At 44.5% G+C, this 24,064-nt stretch overlaps 1 protein-coding gene across 1 annotated transcript in view; it reads left to right on the forward strand.

Annotated features, from left to right (window-relative positions):
- Positions 1 to 24,007, forward strand: part of LOC124015368 (trinucleotide repeat-containing gene 6B protein-like) — a 27,266-nt gene extending 3,259 nt beyond the window's left edge. Inside the window, 21 exon segments of the mRNA XM_046330541.1 lie at positions 4,932 to 5,015; positions 5,292 to 5,313; positions 7,771 to 8,130; positions 8,274 to 8,992; positions 8,995 to 10,918; positions 11,005 to 11,160; positions 11,256 to 11,440; positions 11,568 to 11,630; positions 15,595 to 15,753; positions 15,994 to 16,128; positions 16,371 to 16,520; positions 16,724 to 16,819; positions 17,020 to 17,086; positions 17,525 to 17,677; positions 17,802 to 17,969; positions 18,082 to 18,225; positions 22,016 to 22,108; positions 22,242 to 22,457; positions 22,632 to 22,702; positions 22,998 to 23,137; positions 23,455 to 24,007. Of these exon segments, the coding sequence (XP_046186497.1) occupies positions 4,932 to 5,015; positions 5,292 to 5,313; positions 7,771 to 8,130; positions 8,274 to 8,992; positions 8,995 to 10,918; positions 11,005 to 11,160; positions 11,256 to 11,440; positions 11,568 to 11,630; positions 15,595 to 15,753; positions 15,994 to 16,128; positions 16,371 to 16,520; positions 16,724 to 16,819; positions 17,020 to 17,086; positions 17,525 to 17,677; positions 17,802 to 17,969; positions 18,082 to 18,225; positions 22,016 to 22,108; positions 22,242 to 22,457; positions 22,632 to 22,702; positions 22,998 to 23,137; positions 23,455 to 24,007 (5,658 nt within the window).
- Positions 24,008 to 24,064: the final 57 nt, after the last annotated feature.

The raw sequence follows: 24,064 nt of genomic DNA on the forward strand, positions 1-24,064 counted from the left end.
AATAACTACCGTGGAATATGCGTCAACAGTAACCTTGGGAAAATCCTCTGCATTATCATTAACAGCAGACTCGTACATTTCCTCAATGAAAACAATGTACTGAGCAAATGTCAAATTGGCTTTTTATCAAATTACCGTACAGTAGACCATGTATTCACCCTGCACACCCTAATTGACAACCAAAAAAAAACAAAACAAAAGCAAAGTCTTCTCATGCTTTGTTGATTTCAAAAAAGCATTCGACTCAATTTGGCATGAGGGTCTGCTATACAAATTGATGGAAAGTGGTGTTGGGGGTAAAACAAACAACATTATAAAATCCATGTACACAAACAAGTGTGCGGTTAAAATTGGCAAAAAACACACATTTCTTCACACGGGGTAGTGGGGTGAGACAGGGATGCAGCTTAAGCCCCACCCTCTTCAACATATATATAAAAAAAATGGCGCGGGCACTAGAAACGTCTGCAGCACCCGGCCTCACCCTACTAGAATCCGAAGTCAAATGTCTACTGTTTGCTGATGATCTGGTGCTTCTGTCACCAACCAAGGAGGGCCTACATTAGCACCTAGATATTCTGCACAGATTCTGTCAGACCTGGGCCCTGACAGTAAATCTCAGTAAGACCAAAATAATGGTGTTCCAAAAAAGGTCCAGTCACCAGGACCACAAATACAAATTCCATCTAAACACTGTTGCCCTAGAACACACAAAAACTATACATACCTTGGCCTAAACATCAGCGCCACAGGTAACTTCCACAAAGCTGTGAACGATCTGAGAGACAATGCAAGGAAGGCATTCTATGCCATCAAAAAGAACATAAATTTCAACATACCAATTAGGATCTGGCTAAAAATACTTGAATCAGTCATAGAGCCCATTGCCCTTTATGGTTGTGAGGTCTGGGATCCGCTCACAAACCAAGACTTCACAAAATGGGACAAACACCAAATTGAGACTCTGCATGCCGAATTCTGCAAAAATATATTCTGTGTACAATGTAAAACACCAAATAATGCATGCAGAGCAGAATTAGGCCGATACCCACTAATGATCAAAATCCAGAAAAGAGCCGTTAAATTCTACAACCACCTAAAAGGAAGCGATTCCCAAACCTTCCATAACAAAGCCATCACCTACAGAGAGATGAACCTGGAGAAGAGTCCCCTAAGCAAACTGGTCCTGGAGCTCTGTTCACAAACCCCAGGACAGCAGCACAATTAGACCCACCCAAATCATGAGAAAACAAAAAGATAATTACTTGACACAATGGAAAGAATTAACAAAAAAACAAAAAAACTAGAGCAAACTAGAATGCTATTTGGCCCTAAACAGAGAGTACACAGCGGCAGAATACCTGACCACTGTGACTGACCCAAACTTAAGGAAAGCTTTGACTATGTACAGACTCAGTGAGCATAGCCTTGCTATTGAGAAAGGCCGCCGTAGGCAGACATGGCTCTCAAGAGAATACAGGCTATGTGCTCACTGCCCACAAAATGAGGTGGAAACTGAGCTGCACTTCCTAACCTCCTGCCCAATGTATGACCATATTAGAGAGACATATTTCCCTCAGATTACACAGATCCACAAAGAATTTGAAAACAAATCCAATTTTGATAAACTCTATCTACTGGGTGAAATTCCACAGTGTGCCATCATAGCAGCAAGATTTGTGACCTGTTGCCACGAGAAAAGGGCAACCAGTGAAGAACAAACACCATTGTAAATACAACCCATATATACTTATTTATTTTTATATTTTGTCCTTTAACCATTTGCACATTGTTAAAACACTGTATATATATATATATATATATATATATATATATATATATGACATTTGTAATGTCTTTATTGTTTTGAAACTTCTGTATGTGAAATGTTTACTGTTAATATTTATTGTTTATTTCATTTTTGTATATTATCTACCTCACTTGCTTTGGCAATGTTAACACGTGTTTTCCATGCCAATAAAGCCCCTTGAATTGAATTAATAATGCCGAGGTCAAAACAACTGGGAACTCGGAAAAATACGAGGTCAAATCATGACGTCAGTGATCCTAAGGTTGGAAATTCGGAGCTCTCGAAAGTCCCCCTCGTTCACGAGATGGAATTCCGAGTTGGATGACCGTTCAAATATATTTTTCCCGTTTGGCTCGTTTTTTTCGAGTTCCCAGTTGTTTCCAACGGACTGAAGTCGGAAGTAGGAGATTTCCGAGTTACCAGTTTTGAACACCGCATTCATGTTGACGTTTTTGCTACGGAGATATTAGTCGCGCAATTTTGCATTTGACTAGGATATTTGGTGCATTATTCCTCAAGTGACTTGCCAAGTTAAATAAAGGTTAAATAAAAAAAACTAAAAAGGGAATAAATATGCTTGAGGACGAATTGTTTCTCTTTGAGACGTTAGGTACATCATTGAAGTATCCCTGCTGTTGACCAATCGCCGATGAGGGGGCGTAGACTTCATCGACCGACTTCCGCTTGCCTCGAGAGAAAATAATTGTGTGCCTGAACTGCGGAAAAAAACATGCCGAGGTCCAGAACAAACAAAAACGTCACAAAATGTCATCATAGTATATGCACTAACTGTTCCGTCTGGGAAGCATGCGGACGCCACTAGGCAACAAAAGAGAAAAGCAACAACATGAGGAAACGTCACATAACAAGAGGGTATAAATAAGCAGTCAAATGAGGCTGGTATTTTGAGGTCAGTCTTATGATACAGATAATACTTTGTGTTCTGGAAAATGTATGATGAAGAGAAGAGAGTGAATGCATTGATTACACGTATTATTATCTCATTCGGGAGCTGACTGTAAACAAAGATGATAAATGACCAAATCATCGATGAGTAGTTTTTGTTTTGCAATATCTAAGTTCACTGATTTATGGCAGAGGCTGTTCAGTTTCCACTGTCTAGTTATGGTCCTGGACTGTTGCTTTGGCTTACAACTTTTTCTACCAAACTCGAGAAGTGTCATCTCTGATAACACTCTGGCTAATTGGATGTAAATGACGTCACGCTTGGGCGAGAATACGCCCCCTTGCTGCAGAGTGCAGATATCCATCCAGCCCCCTCCCTCTGGTCAACAACACAAGCTGCACAGAGAAGCAAAATGGCCGATAGTAAACTAACCGACCTCACAGCGCTTTGCAACCACCAAGAGGTTATGCATGTGTAGTTTACAGCGAAAACTACATTCGTACGAAAGGATATACGTTAACTGAATTTCTCGATTGTTAACATTTCGCCTTTTGGTGATGTTATTTCTTATTTGGTTTAGCCTTGAACTACCGTTAGATTGCTAAACTAGCTTTAGCTAAATAGGTCTGCAAGAATTTCACAAAGTACTTTATGTTTGATTCCTGAGGTGAGTAACAAACATTATTTCACACGATGTAACGTTAGGTTGTTCATTACAATGTTGTAAATTGTGTGTATTTTTTTCTATCCATGTTAAGTTATAAGCGAAAGCTAGTTAACGTCAGTCAGCTAAGTTGGCTACAGAGAACGTCACTGAAGTTTTATCGTAGCTTCTTTGGCCTTGTCAGTCACTTCAGTCCAAAAACGACAGTTGATTGTACAGACAAGTCATGCTGTCTGTGTGTGTGTAATTGAGAAACACACAATTCAATTGACATTGCTATTAACTATTTTGATAGGCACGGAATACTCAGCTAATCAACAGTATATCTGTGTTGCCGATATGTATGGATGTTTTTTTTAAAGTTTGTATTTATTTATTTTTAAACTATGTATGGAGCTTAGCTTTGGGAGCTGGTTAAGCAAGCCGGCAGCTGTACGTCGTGTTCCCTACTAGGCTTTACCTTTTGAGCGGCAGTTAACGACGTCGGTCGCTCGCACGAAAGGGCTATCTTACAGCTAGTTAGTGTCCATACTATTTTAACAATTTAGCTAGCCAGGGTAACACACGTTTGTGTCATTGCGTGACTTTGTTCTGGCGGAGTCTGTTTCGTCCAACGCCACCGGGTGTCCAGTTTGGGGCTACTCTGTACTCGAGCTCGAGGCTGGAATAGGCCTTGGCAAACGTCAGCGAGATACCACCAGGCAAGCTTCTGCTAGCTGATTTGTATTAAGTGGCACTTACTAGCATAATGTAACGTTAGCTATTAACGGAATTGTGTTTATTTATTTAATGCCGCGTATAGTTCCACATAACACAGTATAAATATATATTTTTTGTACTCCAACATTAGATTGCTTGCTAGCTAGTTCTTTACCTCTGACAAATTTGAGCGGCTTAACTTGACTACTGTCCTTAAATTGTATTTACAGACTAGACTACCACTACACAATTTGGACAAGCTCTTGTCCAAATTGCCAAAATGCCTCCCATAGCGCAAACTTGCATTGTTTTTGTTTCCCATACATGCACTCAAAAGACCACATTTTCAGCTTACTAGCGTTTTCATTGGAGCGCTTTTGTAAAGCTGAGTCAAACAGGGGGACTAAAACTAAATGCCACCCCGTGATACCTGACCCATCTAGCCAACTAGCTCGCTCTATCCTGCACACACTCCCCTTCTCGCCATCTCTACTAGCTCGCTAGGCTTTGACCTATGTGACAATTAAATATTTCTACCAGCAAACGGGTTCTCTTATCTACCAGTCAGGTACTGCCCAGTCTTACATTTCCTCTCTGTTGGTGTTGCATGTTTGGAGTTGTAATTGTTTGCTTGAAAATGAATAATTTAGGGTGGATACCACAGACTATTGCCAAGGTTGTGTCTGCTTACTACTATAGTTCTGACAACCTTAACTAATTGTGTAAGAGTTCATTTTTGATGAAATGTTGCTAAAACGTTTTTAGGCAAGTTGCAGCAAATGTGTTTAACTTGATGTTGATGCCTGTCGCCCAATATCAATGCCCACATCCATTTAAATGTGTCCAGATAAGAGAATCAGGAAAGGGAACAGCAGTTCATGGAAGACAAGAAAAAGAAGAAAGAGGATAAAAAGAAAAGGGAATCTTCCCAGAAGGTATATAATATCCACTTTTCATCTGGAAATTAGGCCTACATAATTCAGAATGCGCTGGTATGTTCCTCAAAACAGAATTGTCTGGTGTTTGATCCAGTAACATGGCCCATTGAAAGTCAGAGCCACACTGTTCCGGCTGTGTTTTAGTTGTAGTCGTGACGGCAATAATGAGTTACTTGGCCTGCGCTCCTAAGTTGCTTGTGGTATTAGCGCTTGACATTCATTACAATCATATGTGGCTTGTTTCATGGCACTGACGGTCTTCTATACTTTTAGGTGACTGAACAAAAAGTCAAAGGTATGTTTTTTGTTGTTGTAGTCCTGTGTAAACAGTACCAGTCAAAAGTTTGGATACGCCTACTCATTCAAGGGTTTTGATTTATTTTTCTAAATTGTAGAATAATAGTGAAGTTGTCAAAACTCTGTAATAACTCATGGAATCATGTAGCAACCAAAGTTTTAAACAAATCAAAATATATAATTTATATTTTAGATTCTTCAAAGTAGTCACCCTTTGCCTCAGAGCTTTGCATACTTGACATTCTCTCAACTAGCTTCACTTGAAATGCTTTTCCAACAGTCTTGAAGGAGTTCCCACATGCTGTGCACTTGTTGGCTGCTTTTCCTTCACTCTGCGGTCTAACTCATCCCAAACTATCACAATTGGTTTGAGGCCAGGTGAGCTGGTGCAAGCACTCCATCACTCCCCTTCTTGGTCAAATAGCCCTTACACAGCCTGGAGGTGCGTTTTGGGTCATTGTCCTGTCCCTCTAAGCGCAAACCAGATGGGATGGCGTATTGCTGTGGTAGCCATGCTGGTTAAGTGTGCCTTGAATTCTAAATAAATCTGTGTCGCCAGCAAAGCCCCACCACCTCCATGCTGCATGGTTGGAACCACGCATGTGGAGATCATCCATTCACCTACGCTGTGTCTCATGAAGTCACGGCGGTTGGAACCAAATATCTCAAATTTGGACTCCAGACCAAAGGACAGATTTCCACCTGTCTAATGTCTATTGCTCGTGTTTCTTGGCCCAAGCAACTTTCTTCTTATTGGTGTCCTTCAGTAGTGTTTTTATATATTTTATTTTAGTTATTTAACTGGGCAAGTCAGTTTTGAACAAATTCTTATTTACAATGACTGCCTAACCCGGGCAACGCTGGGCCAATTGTGCGCCTGTTTCTTTGCAGGAAATCGAACATGAAGGCCTGTTTCACAGTCTCCTATTTGGGCTGCAATCTGAGGTGCAGTTAACTCTAATGAACTTATTCTCTGCAGCAGAGGTAACTCTGGTGGTCCTCATGAGAGCCAGTTTCATCATAGATCTTGATGGTTTTTGACTGCACTTAAATATTCTTTGTGTTCTGTATTGACTGACCATGTCTAAAAGTAACAGTGGACTTTCATTTCTGTTTTCTTATTTGAACTGGTCTTGGTCTTTTACCAAATAGGGCTTGGTCTTTTACCAAATAGGGCTTGGTCTTTTACCAAATAGGGCTTGGTCTTTTACCAAATAGGGCTTGGTCTTTTACCAAATAGGGCTTGGTCTTTTACCAAATAGGGCTTGGTCTTTTACCAAATAGGGCTTGGTCTTTTACCAAATAGGGCTTGGTCTTTTACCAAATAGGGCTTGGTCTTTTACCAAATAGGGCTTGGTCTTTTACCAAATAGGGCTTGGTCTTTTACCAAATAGGGCTTGGTCTTTTACCAAATAGGGCTTGGTCTTTTACCAAATAGGGCTTGGTCTTTTACCAAATAGGGCTTGGTCTTTTACCAAATAGGGCTTGGTCTTTTACCAAATAGGGCTTGGTCTTTTACCAAATAGGGCTTGGTCTTTTACCAAATAGGGCTTGGTCTTTTACCAAATAGGGCTTGGTCTTTTACCAAATAGGGCTTGGTCTTTTACCAAATAGGGCTTGGTCTTTTACCAAATAGGGCTTGGTCTTTTACCAAATAGGGCTTGGTCTTTTACCAAATAGGGCTTGGTCTTTTACCAAATAGGGCTTGGTCTTTTACCAAATAGGGCTTGGTCTTTTACCAAATAGGGCTTGGTCTTTTACCAAATAGGGCTTGGTCTTTTACCAAATAGGGCTTGGTCTTTTACCAAATAGGGCTTGGTCTTTTACCAAATAGGGCTTGGTCTTTTACCAAATAGGGCTTGGTCTTTTACCAAATAGGGCTTGGTCTTTTACCAAATAGGGCTTGGTCTTTTACCAAATAGGGCTTGGTCTTTTACCAAATAGGGCTTGGTCTTTTACCAAATAGGGCTTGGTCTTTTACCAAATAGGGCTTGGTCTTTTACCAAATAGGGCTATCTTCTGTGTCACAACACAACTGATTGGCTCAAATATATTAAGAAGGAAAGAAATTCCACAAATGAACTTTTAATTGATTCCAGGTCACTACCTCATGAAGCTGGTTGAGAGAATGCCATGATAGTTTTGCGCAAAGGGTGGCTTCTTTGAAGAATCTGAAATGGAAAAATATAAATTGTATTTTTGTTTCTGATTCCATGTGTTTATTTCATAGTTTTGATGTCTTCACTGTTATTCTGCAATGTAAAAATCTAGAAAAACTCTGGAATGAGTAGGTGTCTAAACCTTTGACTGGTACTGTACATTGTAACACCCCTTCCATTCAAACAAGATAAGGATGGGGGAGGAAATGGTCAAGTTTATATTATGTTACATAGCGTTAGGATGCATTCCAGCTTTGACTTTATTGACGTGCTTCATTCATTTCATTTTCTTTAAGTGCCCGAATTAACCAAGGCCACCTCCACGCAGTCACTAGTCACTCCTGGCTCTGTGTCTCCCAGCCCTGGCCCCACTCCACCATCGTCCCCCTGCCCTGCAACTGGGTTCGCTGTTCCTACGGGCGGGAACAATGCAAACCGGGCGGCTGTGGCCAACGGACAGCCCCCCACCGGAACTCAGCGCTATATGCCCAGAGAGGTGCCCCCACGATTCCGCTGTCAGCAGGACCACAAAGTGCTTCTGAAGAGGGGCCAGCCACCACTGTCCTGCATGCTGCTGGGGGGAGGCAGCTGTAGGGGAGACACACCCCCTCTTTCACAGGGAGATGCCCCCAGTGCAACCACATCTGGATCCACAGGTGGGTCAACATTGAAATGAAAGGATGTGGTTTGGATCTGAAGTTAGCAGCAAAACGAATATTTGTCCAAGTGTAATTAACATGCTCTTTTAACCTTAACACGGTCCTCAAGTTAACAAAGTATGTTTGCTCATTATCTACAGATCCCAATCTGGGTTCTCCTTCACCCCCCCACTCCTCACCCTCATCTTCAGTCGCTGCTTCTTCAACTTATGCAAATTCCACATGGGGGGTGGGCTCTGGCAGCCAGCCCCCTTTTCAGGGCTGGGAGAAGGTGATAGTGGATGGGAGTGACCTTGAAGAGTGGCCCAGCATCGTGGGTGGGGATAGAGTGGGTACCGAGGGAGCAGAGCTGGTTGGCCCCAACAGCAGTGCCTCACAGACTGACAAATGCACCCAACAGCATCTGAGGGCAGGAGCTGGGAGTTCAGATAGTCCCTCCCCACCCCACTCTTCCCCCTCGTCACTCACTGAATGTGTCCTGTCTGGTGTCGTGTGGGGCTCTTCCAGTCAGCCTGGAATTGGAGTGGCAGCTGCAGCAACAGAGGGGCTAGTGCTCAACAATTCCAAAGTCTCCTTTCTTCCTGGGGCTCAGGAGAGCCCTCTCAGTGGAATTCCTGGTGCCAACTTCAACCCTAATGCCAACCCTTCAGCCTGGCCTGCCCTTGTGCAGGATGGAATGACAGGGGTTGGTGTAGCTACCACTGAAGCTGTGCCCTCCTCCATCACAACATCCTTCTCTGCCAGTACCACCCATACTCCTCCACTCTCCTTTGTGAATCAAGCTAGCCATCAGCACCAACTCCATGAAATGCCTGCCAGGGATGGAGCACATCTCCATGGGGACTGGGGGGCTTGGGGCCAGAGCTTGGAGAAGGACCAAATCAAGGAGGCAGAGAACTTGTGGACAGTGGGGTTGTTGGAGAGAGCGGGAATCTCTCTGCTTCGTCATCCTCCTCCACAACCTCTTCCTCTTCATGGCGAGCCTTGCCTCCCCCCTCTAACCTCAACACAGGTGCCTCTAAGACTGACGGGTGGGACAGGTTAAGTGGAGATGCAGCTCAGGGGGAGGAGGCAAACGTGTGGGGCTTCGGCAGCCAAGCTGAGAAAGCTGGGTTGGCAGGAGATGGGGCATGGGTCAGGGGAAGTGATGTTAGCTCAAATACCCCAGTGGTATCTCAGGGAGCATGGGATGGGGCTACAGAGGAGGGTTGGGGCGGTACACAGAGGTCGACAGGTGTCAGGGGTTCCAGCAACCCAGCAATAGGAAGTGGAGGCGAGAGCAGCAGCAGCAGTTTTGGTGATGGCGGCATATCCCAGGATTCTGCCTCACCAACATTTGCTACTATAACAACTGCTTGGGACAATCAGAAAGGGGTTGGTGCTGTGGGGGAATGGGCAGGTCAAGGTGGCAGAGGAAGTGGAGGCCCCTCATGCTCTAGTGGAGGAGGGTCCAGGGCTGGGAGTCACAATCGGCACCAGGAGCATTCCCGCCACCGCTCCAGCAACCCACCCCCCAACCCTGAAGTGGCCTTACAGAGCATGCTCAGCCGGTCAGACCTGGATCCTAGGGTGTTGTCCAACACTGGATGGGGGCAGATCCAGGTACAGCAGAATGTGGCCTGGGACCTGGATACAGGATCAGCCAGTCAAAATGAGGGAAGCAGTTCCCCTGCATTTCCATCTCAAGCCGTTAATTCTACTGGTCGATCTTCTACTTACCCCGCAAGCAACAGCACAATGACTACTGATCCATCTGCTGGGGTCCACATGCCTACTATGAACACTGGTCCTGGCCCTGTACCTTCAAAGGGCGGCTGGGATGATGAGTCAAATTGTGCTCCACCATCCAACATGCGGAATTCTGATACCTCCAGGATGCCAGTGGAAGATATTAATGGCAGCCAGGGAAAGACAAGTGGAGCCTGGGGCGACGTTGGTACTTCAGAGAGCCATGGCAAAGGCTGGGGCAGTGAGGAGCGGGAGGGGAGAGACCGCAGAGGAAGTAACTGGAGAGATTTTGGAGAACGGGGTGGTGGAAGAGGGAGTGGCTGGGGAAGTGGTCAGGAGGACAAGGGGACTGCAGGGGGTTGGAAAGAGATGGGTAGGGAGGGAGGTGGATGGGAACAAAGAGGGGGCGGCAACTGGGCGCAGCGTGAACCCAAGACAGTCAGTGGAGGCTGGGGGGAAGGTAGGGGCAGAAGTGGAGGCAACGCAGACAAGGGATTTTGGGGTAACATCGATGAGGGAGGCCCACAGAGGAGTTGGGGAAGTGGAGGTGACATGGGCGGCAAACCGCACCAGGACTGGTGCATGAAGCCGCATTCAGCACAGATACCAAACAGCCAAGCGGCAACACTGAAAGCCCCAAATAAACAGCAACACCAATCGCAGACCCAACAGCCACCAGGAGGTTTGGGCAGGTCAGGAGGTCCTCCCACCCAGAATCAGAACCAAAGCTCGGGCTGGACTGCTGACCCCATCCCTCAGAACCCTGTTGGGCCTGCTGAGGCCCCTGAACCAAGCGGGTGGGAGGAGCCCTCCCCTCAGTCCATCAGCCGCAAGATGGAGATTGACGATGGCACTTCAGCCTGGGGAGATCCCACCTGCTACAACAGCAAGAATGTGAACCTGTGGGACAAAAATAGTGCCCCCTCTGGTCCTCCACTGACACTTCAAGGCCAAACTCAACAGGGTCCACCTACATCTGTACAACAGCCACCACCAAGGAGACAGCCTGCGATCCCAGCTAACCGGGACTCAAACCCTGGCAATGCACCTGGAATGGGTAAGCTATGCCTGACTTATTCCTTCAAAGACCAACCACTTGCATTTCTGGCAGATTCTTTAATATGGTCTTCTCTGTATTACCAGGCCCAGGTATGTGGGGAGGGGGTGGCAACCTCGTTGGACAATCTGTGGATAATGGCACTGCTTCCTGGGGGCAAACTTCTGCTGCACCATCTGGCTGGGGAGACCCAGATAACTCAAGCAAAGCTGCTGGTTGGGGAAACCCCTCATCTAAATCTTGTAAGACACTTCAAGGAGTTTTCATTGTAAGGCAAATGTGTTGTTGGTGGTTACGCCTTAGGACATTGCATGACCCCTTTTTGCATGTCCCATAGGCTCAAAGTCAGTGCAAGATAGCTGGGGCAAAGGAGAGGGCCCAGTTCCAGCCTCTCGACACTCCAGTTGGGATGAGGAGGAGGACGTTGGTGGAGTTTGGAACAGCACAGGCTCACAGACCAGCAGCAACTACAACTCTGGTGGCTGGGGGCAACGCCCTGGGGGAAAGAGAGGCAACAGCAAGGTATGTTGTGATTAGGGTCTTCTTGCTAAATTTTGTTTTTATATCCTAATTTGTGGAACTATGAAAGATATCTCTCTGAGGGATTATGTTTAGCTCCATTGCATGTTTGTGTGTTTGTTCCCTGAAGGGTGGAGGTGGAGACAATTGGATGAACCCAATGACACAACAATTCCAAAATATGGGACTCATGGTAAGCCCTATTAATTATGTCTCGGAAGAAAGGATGGTGACGATGCATTTTCTGTTGAAGGATAGGTAGCATAAATAAAGGACATATGGATTCGCATTAGACTACTCATCAGAAGTCCAAATACAAAGTTACACCTACCTCACTTTTCAATTTCTCGAGTTATTACATAGAACTGATCAGAATGCCGAAGTTGTGTCGGAAAAGCATTTGCGGGGTGTGACATAACATGGAGGACCCGGCAAGCCAGTCTATTCCCTATAATGCAAGCCCTCTGCCTATTGGCTACTTAGCTTATTCAAGCCTGTCTCAAAATACAACACTACCCCTTTAAGACAAAAAAGCTCTGTACCTGACTGTTCTTTCAAAGGTGTCTAGAAATGTACATGTTTTGTTCTCTTCACTCCCCTATTACCGACCTATAAGTGATCTATAACTGGGCTAATAATTTACTAACTAGCGAAGGAGCTCCCGAGCGGTCTAAGGCACTTAATCTCAGTGCAAGAGGCTTCGCTACAGTACCTGGTTTGAATCCAGGCTGTGTCACATCCGGCCGTGATTGGGAGTCCCATAGGGGGGTTTGGCCGGAGTAGGCCGTCATTGTAATTAAGCATTTGTTCTTAAATAACTTGCCTAGTTAAATAAAGGATGAAACAAATATGAACAAAATGTGCACCTGGCTACATGCAACTCTCGCTTTGATCTCAAAACAACTCCCATCTACTCATGACCGCTCATGCCGTAAACACAGTCCAGTTCAAAGTAAATGGCACAGATCCATATATGGCAATTGTCTATTTGCAAATGGAGCTACTGCAGCTCTGATTTGTTTATGCCGCCCCGGGCTGTGTAGCTTACGGGCTGACTAGTGACTGTCAATGCAATAGTATTCTACTCCGATGCATTCTGCCTACATAAAAATCTTGTTTCGGTATGTTGCATTGAACGTGGCTAATATTTCATTGATTCGATCACAATTACCACAGTAAAGGGAAACATTGATAGTGTTAACAAGGAAAACTCTAGGACAGTGGTCATACATTACTGGTGCAGTGCCTGTTGTAGCACTGAGTGGAAATGGGAAGATCGCTCATTTTATGGCTTTTGAAAGTATTGAATAGACCTATAGTGCCCTTGATTTGCTCTCTGGGCCCACCGGGAAGGCAGAGATTGTGCCTTAAGATGCATAAAATAGTTCAAAATGGCAACAATTCTCCTACCTGGCGCACAGGGCAGCTGAATCTGGTTCGCTTACTGGCAACAGCGGTAAAAATACTAACACAATGCTTTATCATTAGGTTTTTATTTGGCGATCGACTAGCAATGCCAACGCGATCAACCGGTCGATCATGATTGACCAGTTGGTGACCACTCAAATTTCTAGAGCAGTGAAGTTATATCTTGTGCATCTCTGTGGGCTGATATTTCTGCGCGGCAGTCCCGGGGAGCTGTGCGGCATGCGTGCAGCTTAGAGGGAACATTTGGTTAGCACTGCTTGAGTCAGCCAGTTGCTGTCAACACCTATCTTACAGCTACATTAAAGTAAACTAAAGTTTTAGAAATACATAATGTCCAGTCATCAAATAATGTTACCAGTTATCTTAGCAAGCCAGCTAATTTTGTTATTTTTGCCTGCCAGCTAACTAGTCTAGCTATCCAATCACCACTGTCGACATGGCTAAGTAGTAAGCCAGAGAACACAACAAAAAAGACAGCAGATATAAAGTGAAGAGGGGAGACTTAACAATTGACGGCTGAATTAGCTACCAAAGTCAGAGCCAAGGAGAGGACTTCAGAGGGATAGTCTGTATGCTAATCCAGTAGTGAGTTAAAGGTGAATTTAATTAAAAAATAAACATTTAAACCAGGTATTTAACAAAGTTCTCATTTACAACTGCGACCTGGCCAAGATGAAGTGAAGCAGTTCGACACATACAACAACAGAGTTACACATGGAATAAACAAACATGCAGTCAATAAACTGTGGGGGGAAAAGTATTTATACAGTGTGTGCAAATGAGGTAAGATAAGAGAGTTAAGGCAATAAAATAGGCCATAGTGGCGAGGTAATTACGATATAGCAATTAAACACCGGAGTGATAGATGTGCAGAAGATGAATGTGCAAGTAGAGATACTGGGGTGTGAAGGAGCTAAATTAATAAATGCAGTATGGGGATGAGTTAGTTGGGTGGGCTATTTACAGGTGCAGTGATCTGTGAGCTGCTCTGATAGCTGGTGCTTAAAGTTGGTGAGGGAGATTTTTGCTGTTCATTTCAGTCATTGGTAGCAGAACTGGAAGGAAAGGTGGCCGAAGGAGGAATTTGCTTTGGGTGACCAGTGAAATATACCTGCTGGAGCGTGTGCTGCGGGTGGATGCTACTATGGTAACCAGTGAACTGAGATAAGGTGGTGTTTTACCTAGCAAAGACATGTAGATGACCTGGAGCTAGTGGGTTTGGCGTCGAATATGAAGCGAGGGCCAGCCAACGAGAGTGTATAGGTCGCAGTGGTGGGTAGTGTTTTAAGTTAATGTTTTAAGTATCCCTATATTTCTGTTATTACTGGGCTAACACTCTGTCAAGAGTGCGCCTGCTCGGGAAGTTTGGTTGTTGATGGACCTAGCCTTGAGTGGAATGGCTACCTTGTAGTGTGTTCATATGGTATAGTAACTTTGTTAAACTGGAACCTTGTTGTCATTTCGAGTTAACAGGTAGTATATGGGGCTTTGGTGACAAAACGGATGGCACTGTGATGGACTGCATCCAATTTGAGTGTTGGAGGCTATTTTGTAAATGACATTGCTGAAGTCGAGGATCGTAGGATGGTCAGTTTTACGAGGGTATGTTTGGCAGCATGAGTGAAGGATGCTTTATTGCGAAGTAGCAAGCTGATTCTAGATTTAATTTTGGATTGGATATGCTTAATGTGGGTCTGGAAGGAGAGTTTACAGTCTAACCAGACACCTGGGCATTTGTAGTTGTCCACATATTCTAGGTCAGAACCATCCAGACTAGTGATGCTGGATGGGCGGGCAGGTGCAGGTAGCGATCTGTTGAAGAGCATGCAATTTAGTAAATCTACATTGAATTTACAGTTTCTCATCACTGCTGACACTCGCTGTACCAGTTGGAAATCGAGCAGGGATCGTCAACTGGATTTAGCAGGACTATTACATTTTTTTCTTTTTTGAGTGGACGGTCTGGGGGACCGGAACATAATTGCAAATCATTTGTAGTCTGCAAATGATCCACGACAATCCCAAACAGATATATTTGACTACAACATAATTTAAAACCTTGCTTACATTTTTATACGATTCTCGAATAGTTGGAACAGATTTCCAAAATAAAACTCACTTGGAAATGATTTGTTGCTGTTTTTACAGTCTTATGTCCAATGAACCATACCATATTTGTTTTAATATAGATATAGATATAGATTATTATAATTGTTTTTGCACACACATCACCCAAATAAGGCCACCAGTTGGGGAACCCTGAAATAGAGCTTGCAGCCTTCACAAATAACACTCGACACAACACCTGGTTTCATTATGAATCCTGCCTTCCACTGGTTATACTAAGCCATTGAAGTCCTCCGGGGTGAAATGAGCACTGCATACAGTAGATGTGCACACAGGAGTAGAGGCGTTGCAGTTTTTTGCATGAATTTATATGGTTTATTATTTGTGGATGCACATAGTATCTCGCTATGAATTGGAATGTAATTACATGCTAGCATGGCTAGTAGCTAACGTTAGTCAACTGGAACTAGCTAAGTAGCATCAATTCTCAAGATGTTGAGAAATGGGTAGTTCTGAAGATATCTTTAAGTTAGTAAATGTTTAAAAAATGCTGAAAAATAAGTGTTTATAGGGATGGTTAACCAGATCGTGACAACTAAGTTACTAAGTCTTTGATCACACTGTTACTTTGAGTAAAATCTCAAGTGCCTTTTTTTTAATAGGGCGAGGACTTGAGTCTTGATAAAAAGTTGGAAGGAGATAAGAGGGGGATGAACGACTACAGCGGTGAAATGCGGAGAGGAGGAAGAGGTGGAGGAGGCTACCGTATGCCCAGTTTCAAAGACATGGGGCCTGGAGACATGGGGCCTTACAGTGACAAGGTAAGTGAGTCATACTCCTGTCAAAGGGTTCACGGTGTCCTTGAGCAAAGTTTGCGTGATCTGTCGATTGGCCTAGGTGGAGAAGGCTAGATATGTTGACCCTATCATTAGCTAGCCAGCTAACATCAACTAGCTTTTTTTTTGTCAACTTACTTAATAGATATTTTCCTTTTAGCAGCTCTAACTTGAACTTTTTATCATTTCATATTTAACTACTCTTCTGTATATCCATCGTTCCAGATGGGTGTTCATGGTTTATTTGGTGGCAGCGGTGGGATGCCTCCGTCTCGGGGAATGCACCAGCCTGGGATGCATCCCATGAACCCCTCCCAAGGGTTACGCGGACAAGTCCCTCATCAATTCTTGTCTGCGCAGGTACATTGCCTGTGTTGTAATGTTTTTATTTAGAAAGTTGCTCCACGTGGGGTTAGAGCAGGTGCTCTAACATTCAATAACAAAATATTTTCTATCTTGTCTTTAGATTACCATTTTGGAATATTGGCCAGGTTATCTAACAAAGCTTTACGTTCTTTATCCAAGAGCATTTTTCTTTCTCCAGCGTCCACAGTGCTAATACACATGGTGATGCTTCATTTTTATTTTATTTCACCTCACAGGTGCCGGGCCCGACGCTAAAGCAGATACCCTCTCCTGGCAGCAGTGTTGGAGGAGTAGGTGTCGGAGGAGGGGTGTTCCCGCCTCAGCTCTCCCCACAGCAACTTGCAGTGCTTAGTAACATTTATCCCCATGTGCAGCAGTTCCACCTGGTAAATATTGTCTCCGCCTCGATGTTGTGGTTCAGGCCGTCTGAACCATTTATCACAATTTTCAAATTTGCTCAGTAATTCAAATAATCTTGTACTGATTGGGTATCAAGTAATTGCCACTGTAGAACTGCTACTACACTGGCTCTCTCAGTGGAATAGAATAGTATAACTACTTTGTGCCTGTCAACTCCATACCCCCCCAGGCTTGTCAACTTCTTCTGCAGCAACAGCAGCAGCAGCTCTTGCAGAACCAGAGGAAGTTGCCCCAGCCTATACGCCAGCAGCCTGATCCACAGCAGGTACTGAACGTCCCATAGTAGTGTAGTGCCTTATCACTATACATATAGCAGTTCGGACTAATTTCAATATTAGATGCAATAGTTGTGCTACACTTTCAGTATGTAGTAGGTTTCTAGCCAGCTTGTCTTTAGTCTCTTGATGCAATGTTTTGTTTATGTACATAGTTTTCAATCTTTTCTCTTACACAATGTCTTCATAGCTGGCTAGAATCATGGCTATTCTGCAACAACAGAGACAGCAACAACAGGGAGTGGTGGGCGGAGGCAGTGGGAGCTCCAAACTGTCCCCATCTCTTGGGGGGCACCAAAACAGCCGATGACAGACTCGATGCCTCACCCTGGTATGGGTGGCCCCTTGTCAGATCTTCATGCCAAAACACAGGGGATGTACTCTGGTAAGTTGCTTAGGTTTGGTCTTTGTTATTATCTCTCTTAACACATCTCAGTCCAATCTGTCAGTTTAGAGCAGTCTACTCGGTATGATTTCAAAGGCAAACCATTACTGAATCATATCCAACTAATTTGTGTAAACCGTAGCTCATATATCACTGTTGCCGTGGCAAGTCTTTCATTTAAATCCCCTAGCAGCTATTCTGTGATGTTTGATTTCGGGGGGGATTACACTGGCCCAAGTTTTATCAACACAGCCATCATCTTTGCTCATGAATGAATCATATGACCATTTTTGTTCCCCCGGTATCTCAGGGCTTGCTCCCGGAGGCAACCTGTCTGGGCTGGAGTTGGGCTCCATGGTGGGGGGGATGAAGGATGGAGGAGGGCAGCAGTCCCGCTTCAAATGGATGATGGAAGGTCACTCTCCGGCCCCTTCTCCCCCAGATACAGTTCATCACAAGAATGGTGAGTCATTAAAATCCAATGTCTAGCAAATTACATGAATAATCATACCAATATAAAGCCATAAGAGGAAATGCCATGTCAAACTTACAAATTATTTCTGTTTTTGTCTTGTGTGCTATTGCAGGTCCTTTACCCATGGCCATGAAAGTTCGAGAGGGCTCCCCATATTCACAGTATGAGTTGCTTGGGGTAGATGATTTGGGAATGCCCCCTCAGGGCCCTTCTGACAACTGGCACCGTACCCCTGGAAGCAAGATGGGCACCATGGCTGGGACATCCAGCTGGCCCCCAGGTAAGTTGCTTTCAGTACCCCTAATGCACCATTTTGAAATGGACGTATGAAACATTGCAGTTCCAATAAATATCAATATTGCCAAGCTCAGTAGTCTTCTCTGTGGTGACAGAGTTCCAGCCTGGAGTGCCCTGGAAAGGCATCCAGAGTGCTGACCCGGAGTCTGACCCTTACATGACCCCTGGCAGTGTTCTGGGCTCCCATGGACCCTCCAGCCTCAGTGACTCTGACCACCAGTTACTGCGAGACAACACAGGTACTCACTGTTTAATCACTGCTTCTGTAAGTATTGGATGAGATTAAACCTATTGGCACACCTTGGGCTGTTGCAGGGACCGTATTACTACCACACTGGTGTTCACGAAGGCAGTCAACTGCCTAGTGGGAAAAGCATCCTCCATTCGCTATTTAAGTGCAAAGATTACATTTTTTTAAATCCCGCTGCCCCTGTTTTGGTACATTATTAAATCAAGGATAGTCTGATGGGTGACAATTAGGGTTGCAAAGGGTTGGTAAATGTCTGGACATTTTCCATGGGAAGTTGAGCCCTGGAATTTGGGGCATTTTGCTTAAATTCATAGCTTAAACAGTGAACCTTTTTTTTGTAGGATACATATAAGGCAATTCTAGGTCTTGTGCCATATTTTGGTTAAACTATCCCCAATTCAATGGACTTGCAATCGTCTGCATGCACATTCTTCCATCACATGTACAGCTGATTCTCAAAATCTTGCACGCTAATGAGATTCTGTTGAGCCCACATTACTACATTTTCTGAGCCAAGGACTGCATGCTTTCTGGTAAGTTTTGATTACAACACTGGGTGGGGTGAATATTGTATGACATGTTTTTTTTTTGTTAACTAGTAATTAGGTGCCTACAGCAAAATGTTTAAATAATTTCTAACTTGTTAATAATTTCTGCTAGTTAGTTTTTTGCTACCATGTGGGTTTTTAGTTTGCATGAGCCTGCTAACTGAGGAGTGTTAATTCACCTTTTTCCATACATATTTCATTTTAAAACATTTCTTAGGAAGGAGGAGTTTAATCTAACTGCTTGGAATTTTTTTAAATTAAAGAAATAACATTTTTTTCCCCCTAATCATTACAGGAAAATGTCACAGGCACTATCTGATGTATGGAGACATTTCACTGCAGCTAATGTAGAAGGAAAAGCTGTGTACATTTGCAAGAACTGTGCCAAATCATATGTGAAGGATGCAACAAAGATGCAGAATCATCTGGCCAAGTGCATAAAGTTCCCTCAGCGCTCACAACAAGCAACCTCTGACAAAAGTCCCTCTACTTCTATTCGAGGTGAAAACGTTGAATCAGACTCCTTATTGATGGAAACGGCTCATGGTCCTCCTGGAATCAGACTTTTTTTTTTTTTTTTTTTTTTTTTTTTTTACTCAATGGAGGAACGTAGTCAGAAATGCTGATGAATGTCTTGCTTGAGCTGTGTATGCAACTGGTTCACCTCTGATACTCACAGGAAATGTGTATTGGAAGAGATTTCTGAATGTTCTTCACCCAGCATACACCCCTCCAACCAGACATGCTTAATCTACTAATTTGCTGGATGCAGAGTTCAAGTGAAGGTCAAGCAAATCATAGAGAAAGCAGACTGTATGTATTGCAATCATCTCTGATGGGTGGTTGAATGTTCGTGGGCAAGGAATAATTAACTACATCTCCACCTCTCAACCAGTATTCTACAAGAGCGCAGACACACTGTTCTCTACATTGCAGATGAGCTGAAGGCAGTCATCAATGACCTTAGACAACAGAAGGTATTTGCACTGGTGACGGACAATGCTGCGAACATGAAGGCTGCTTGTTCTAAAGTGGAGGAGTCCTACCCTCGCATCACACCCACTGGCTGTGCTGCTCATGCATTGAATCTGATCCTCAAGGACATCATGGCACTGAAAACGATGATACACTCTACAAGAAAGCCAAGGAAATGGTTAGGTATGTGAAGAGTCATCAATTTATAGCGGCACCAAGCAAAGTGAGAAGAATAAGAGCACCACATTGAAGCTGCCCAGCAATACACATTGGGTGGTGTTGTCATCATGTTTGACAGTCTCCTGGAGGGGAAGGAGTCTCTCCAAGAAATGGCCATATCACAGTCTGCCGATACGGACAGCCCCATCAAGAGGATCCTCCTGGATGATGTATTTTGGGAGAGAGTGGTAAGCAGCCTGAAACTCCTGAAACCTGTAGCCATTGCACAGATTGAGGGAGACTATGGCATCCTGTCTGATGTTGAAACTCTGCTTGCAGATGTATGAGAAGAAATGGTTAATGCCCTGCCCACTTCACTGTTTCTCCAAGCAGAGGAAACTGCAGTTCTGAAATACATCAAAAAGTGTGAAGACTTCTGCCAGAAGCCCATACATGCTGCAGCGTACATGTAGGACCCCAAGTATGCTGGCAAGAGCATCCTGTCTGGTGCAGAGATCAACGAGGCCTATGATGTCATCACTGTGTCTCGGCACCCTGGCCTGGATGAGGGCAGGGTTCTTGGCAGTCTGGCAAAGTACACTTCCAAGCAAGGGCTTTGGGATGGAAATGCAATATTGCAGTCGTGCCAACATATCTCATCAGCCACCTGGTGGAAGGGACTTTGTGGATCTGAGGCTCTTTCCCATGTTGCCTCCATTATCCTCCAAATCCCACCAACATCAGCTCCCTCAGCGCAACTGGTCCTTGTTTGGGAACACACACACCAAAGCACGCAACAGACTGTCTAATACAAGGGTTGAAAATGTGGTGGTTATATCCGGGCAAATTTGAGGCTTTTTGGGCCTAACTAACAGTGAAGATGAGGCCTCAAAGTCTGATGTTCAAGAGGTGGACATTGAGGATGTTCAGGGAGAAGACATGGAATCCTGAGAGGAAGACAACCAATGCTTTAGTTTCTAGACTATCATTTTACAGATATGTTTTTGGGAGATGCGATTTATCATTCAATATTTCCTTTTTTTTTTCCGGTGAGAACATCCCAATTCATTGAATTAAACTTCAACTCGTAACAAATATTTGTTCTATTGGAAGGATTTAATAATTTGCAATTGTCTACTTATGGTAAAAAGTTTGTCACCATATGGTAAATATATCCAATGCAAAAAAACACATTTAAATGCTATTAATATTCATTTGCATATATTCTCAAATGTGCAACCTTTGTGGCAATATTAGCCTATCACTTGTGAAAATGTTTTAGTAAGGTTTGTATCACAACTAAAGTGGCCAAATAACTTCTTAAAATGTAAGCACAATCAGTTTTAAAGGGGTGTGGAGCCTTAATAGCATACATGAGCAGTGATTGCGTTTCAATTTTGGGGAAGATCATTTTCACCCTGAAAATTCACCTTTTTTTATAATAAAAGCATCACATGCATAATTGTATTCACTTACTTTTGATAATGGTGTTTTCCACTAATGGAACATTTGCACTTATAGCTGTGCTCATTGCTCTGCTTATAATGTGAAGAAATAGCCTAAATGTTCTGATCTGTTGCGTCAGCCACATCGCGTTAAAAAATAGTTTATACCGGTGGTCGTATTAATTTGGGATCTATTGCATCCCACAACTGGGGATGCAACAGCACAGGTAGGGGCATTCTCTAATATGAACAATTTTAAGATCCAGTCCAATAGTTGAGACTGAGCTGCTGTGTAAATTGATCATTTATTGAAATTAGCTATGTTTCCCTTGTGTTCTGGGGAACACTACAATCCTGGTGGTGAGTGAGGAGGAAGTGGCTTGCTATTTTGCACATTCCCAGGTTAGCGGTGCGGATGGGGCCAACCCAGGGGCGGCCCAGGCCTCATCAGAAATGTGCACAGCGGTGGCTTGTAGGCTGTGTGGAAGCCAGGAGATACCAAATGTGTTTGTTAATTTACGGTCAATTACTGTGAGACCGACAGCTACTTGATTGTAAGTCACCAGCTGACAGTTTCATGACTGCCACAGCCCTCGGCACAACATATGTTGTATTGCAGGATTTCTTGACACATCCTATCTCTCTGTTACAGGGCCAAACCCCTCCCTCAACACCTTGCTGCCTTCACCAGGTGCCTGGCCCTACAGTGCCTCAGACAGCCCCCTTGGCAATGCACACAGCACAGGTAGTGACATTCTCTAATATATGAACAACTTTAAAGTCTCATATTTGAGAGCATGAGCTGTTAACCAAAGCTCTGTAAATTGATGATATGTTGAAATTGGCTATGTTTACCTTGGTCATGCATGTTTCTTCAGCAAAGTACTCGGAGTACAAAGCCAGCTGGCCCCCAGAGCCCATCGGACACAATAAGCCGTGGAAGACCAGTCACGTCAGTTCCCAGCTTCCACGCCCCCCTCCTGGACTGACCAGTCAGAAACAGGCCTCGACATCCCCATGGAGCAGCGGAGCCCCGCGTTTGTCCAGGGGCTGGGGAGAGGGCGGGGGCAGTCAGGAGTCAAGATTTGGGACAGGTAATATATATCTGGATCAACCCTGTAGCGATTTTAACTGTTTCCTGACCAACTTGATACGAAATAATTTATAGCTGTTGGTTTTTCAGAACTCGTTGTAGTAAGATATTTATTAGATACCGGCTTTACAACAGAAAAAAGATTGGAAGACTACCCTCTTTCTCTCTTCCGTAGGCTCAGCGTGGAGTGATGGTGTGGCCTCCAGAGGCAGCTGCTGGCTACTGCTCAGCAACCTCACCCCTCAGGTACAGACAGAATTGATAAAGATGTTAGCACTAGCACCAATGAGCAGGGAGCACCAATGAGCAGGGATTTGCATATTCTATGCAAATGAGCCAGTGACCAAAGTGTAATTGGATTGTGAAGTTGGCTGATCCATTTAATCAATTAAGGATTGCATGAATGGCATTGGCATGAAAAGGCTGCTAAGGGAAAAACGGAATGGGAGAATGAAAAAGGGCAGGCAGTAGAATTAGACAGTCTCACACTTCCCCACCACAGACACACTGGTATCCCACTAAGTTTTCTGTTCCCCTACAGATCGATGGTTCCACACTACGGACTATCTGTATGCAGCACGGCCCCCTGCTGACCTTTCACCTCGGCCTGACCCAGGGCAGCGCCCTGATTCGCTACAGCACACGTCAGGAAGCAGCCAAGGCTCAGGGTGCACTGCACATGTAGGCTACTACCCCTCTACACACCAACAAACACCGGGCTGCTGACTAGTGTAATGCTAAATGCCTGTAATGAAAGATTTACAAATTTGCCCTAATGTTAGCTCCCTTCAGCATGTTTTAAAAATCAGTTATTGCTCGATTTATATCATTGCAATGATTGTATTTTTTGCAATCTTGAGCACCCAAAGAGCTTTCTTTTTAAAAACAAGGCTTCAGATTATAATGCTGAATCAGAGCCTGATGACCATTCAGTTAGTAAATATTCTACTACTTCACATGTTTTACTAAAGGACACTGCCCTATTTTGTTTTCTCCAGGTGTGTTCTGGGAAACACCACAATCCTAGCGGAATTTGTGAGTGAGGAGGAAGTGGCTCGCTATTTTGCACATTCCCAGGTTGGAGGTGCGGAGGGGGCCAGCCCAGCGGCAGGGGCAGCCCAGGGCTCGTCAGGAACACGCACAGCGGTGGGCAACAGAGGGGGCTCCCCGGGGAGTGAACGAGCAGCAATAGGAGCAGGAAACAATTTGGGTGGGAACAGCGGGGGAGGAGTGGTTCTGGGTAGTGTGGGGCCTTCCAGCTCCGGCTGGCAGAGTTTGGATGGAACAGGCAGCTCTCCAGAGGCCACCTTAGCCCAAGGTCCTGGGCTTGGTATTTTTGCTCAGTGGAGTGCCAACGGGGCTGGGAAAGGGGTAGGGGGTGGGGTGGGACGGGTAGAGGGAGGGAGGTCTGGGCTCTGGGGTGGTGTGACCCCAGGTTACTCCAGCAGCAGCTTGTGGGGTGCACCCCAAATGGAGGACAGGCACCAAATGGGCAGCCCAGCTGCCCTGTTGCCTGGTGACCTGCTGGGAGGAGGGGCTGACTCCATCTGACACACCTTCACATAAGAATATATTTAGACACACGACATGCACTGGGAGACACAAATA

This window comes from Oncorhynchus gorbuscha, linkage group LG26, assembly GCF_021184085.1.
Source record: "Oncorhynchus gorbuscha isolate QuinsamMale2020 ecotype Even-year linkage group LG26, OgorEven_v1.0, whole genome shotgun sequence".
Classification (NCBI taxonomy): domain Eukaryota; kingdom Metazoa; phylum Chordata; class Actinopteri; order Salmoniformes; family Salmonidae; genus Oncorhynchus; species Oncorhynchus gorbuscha.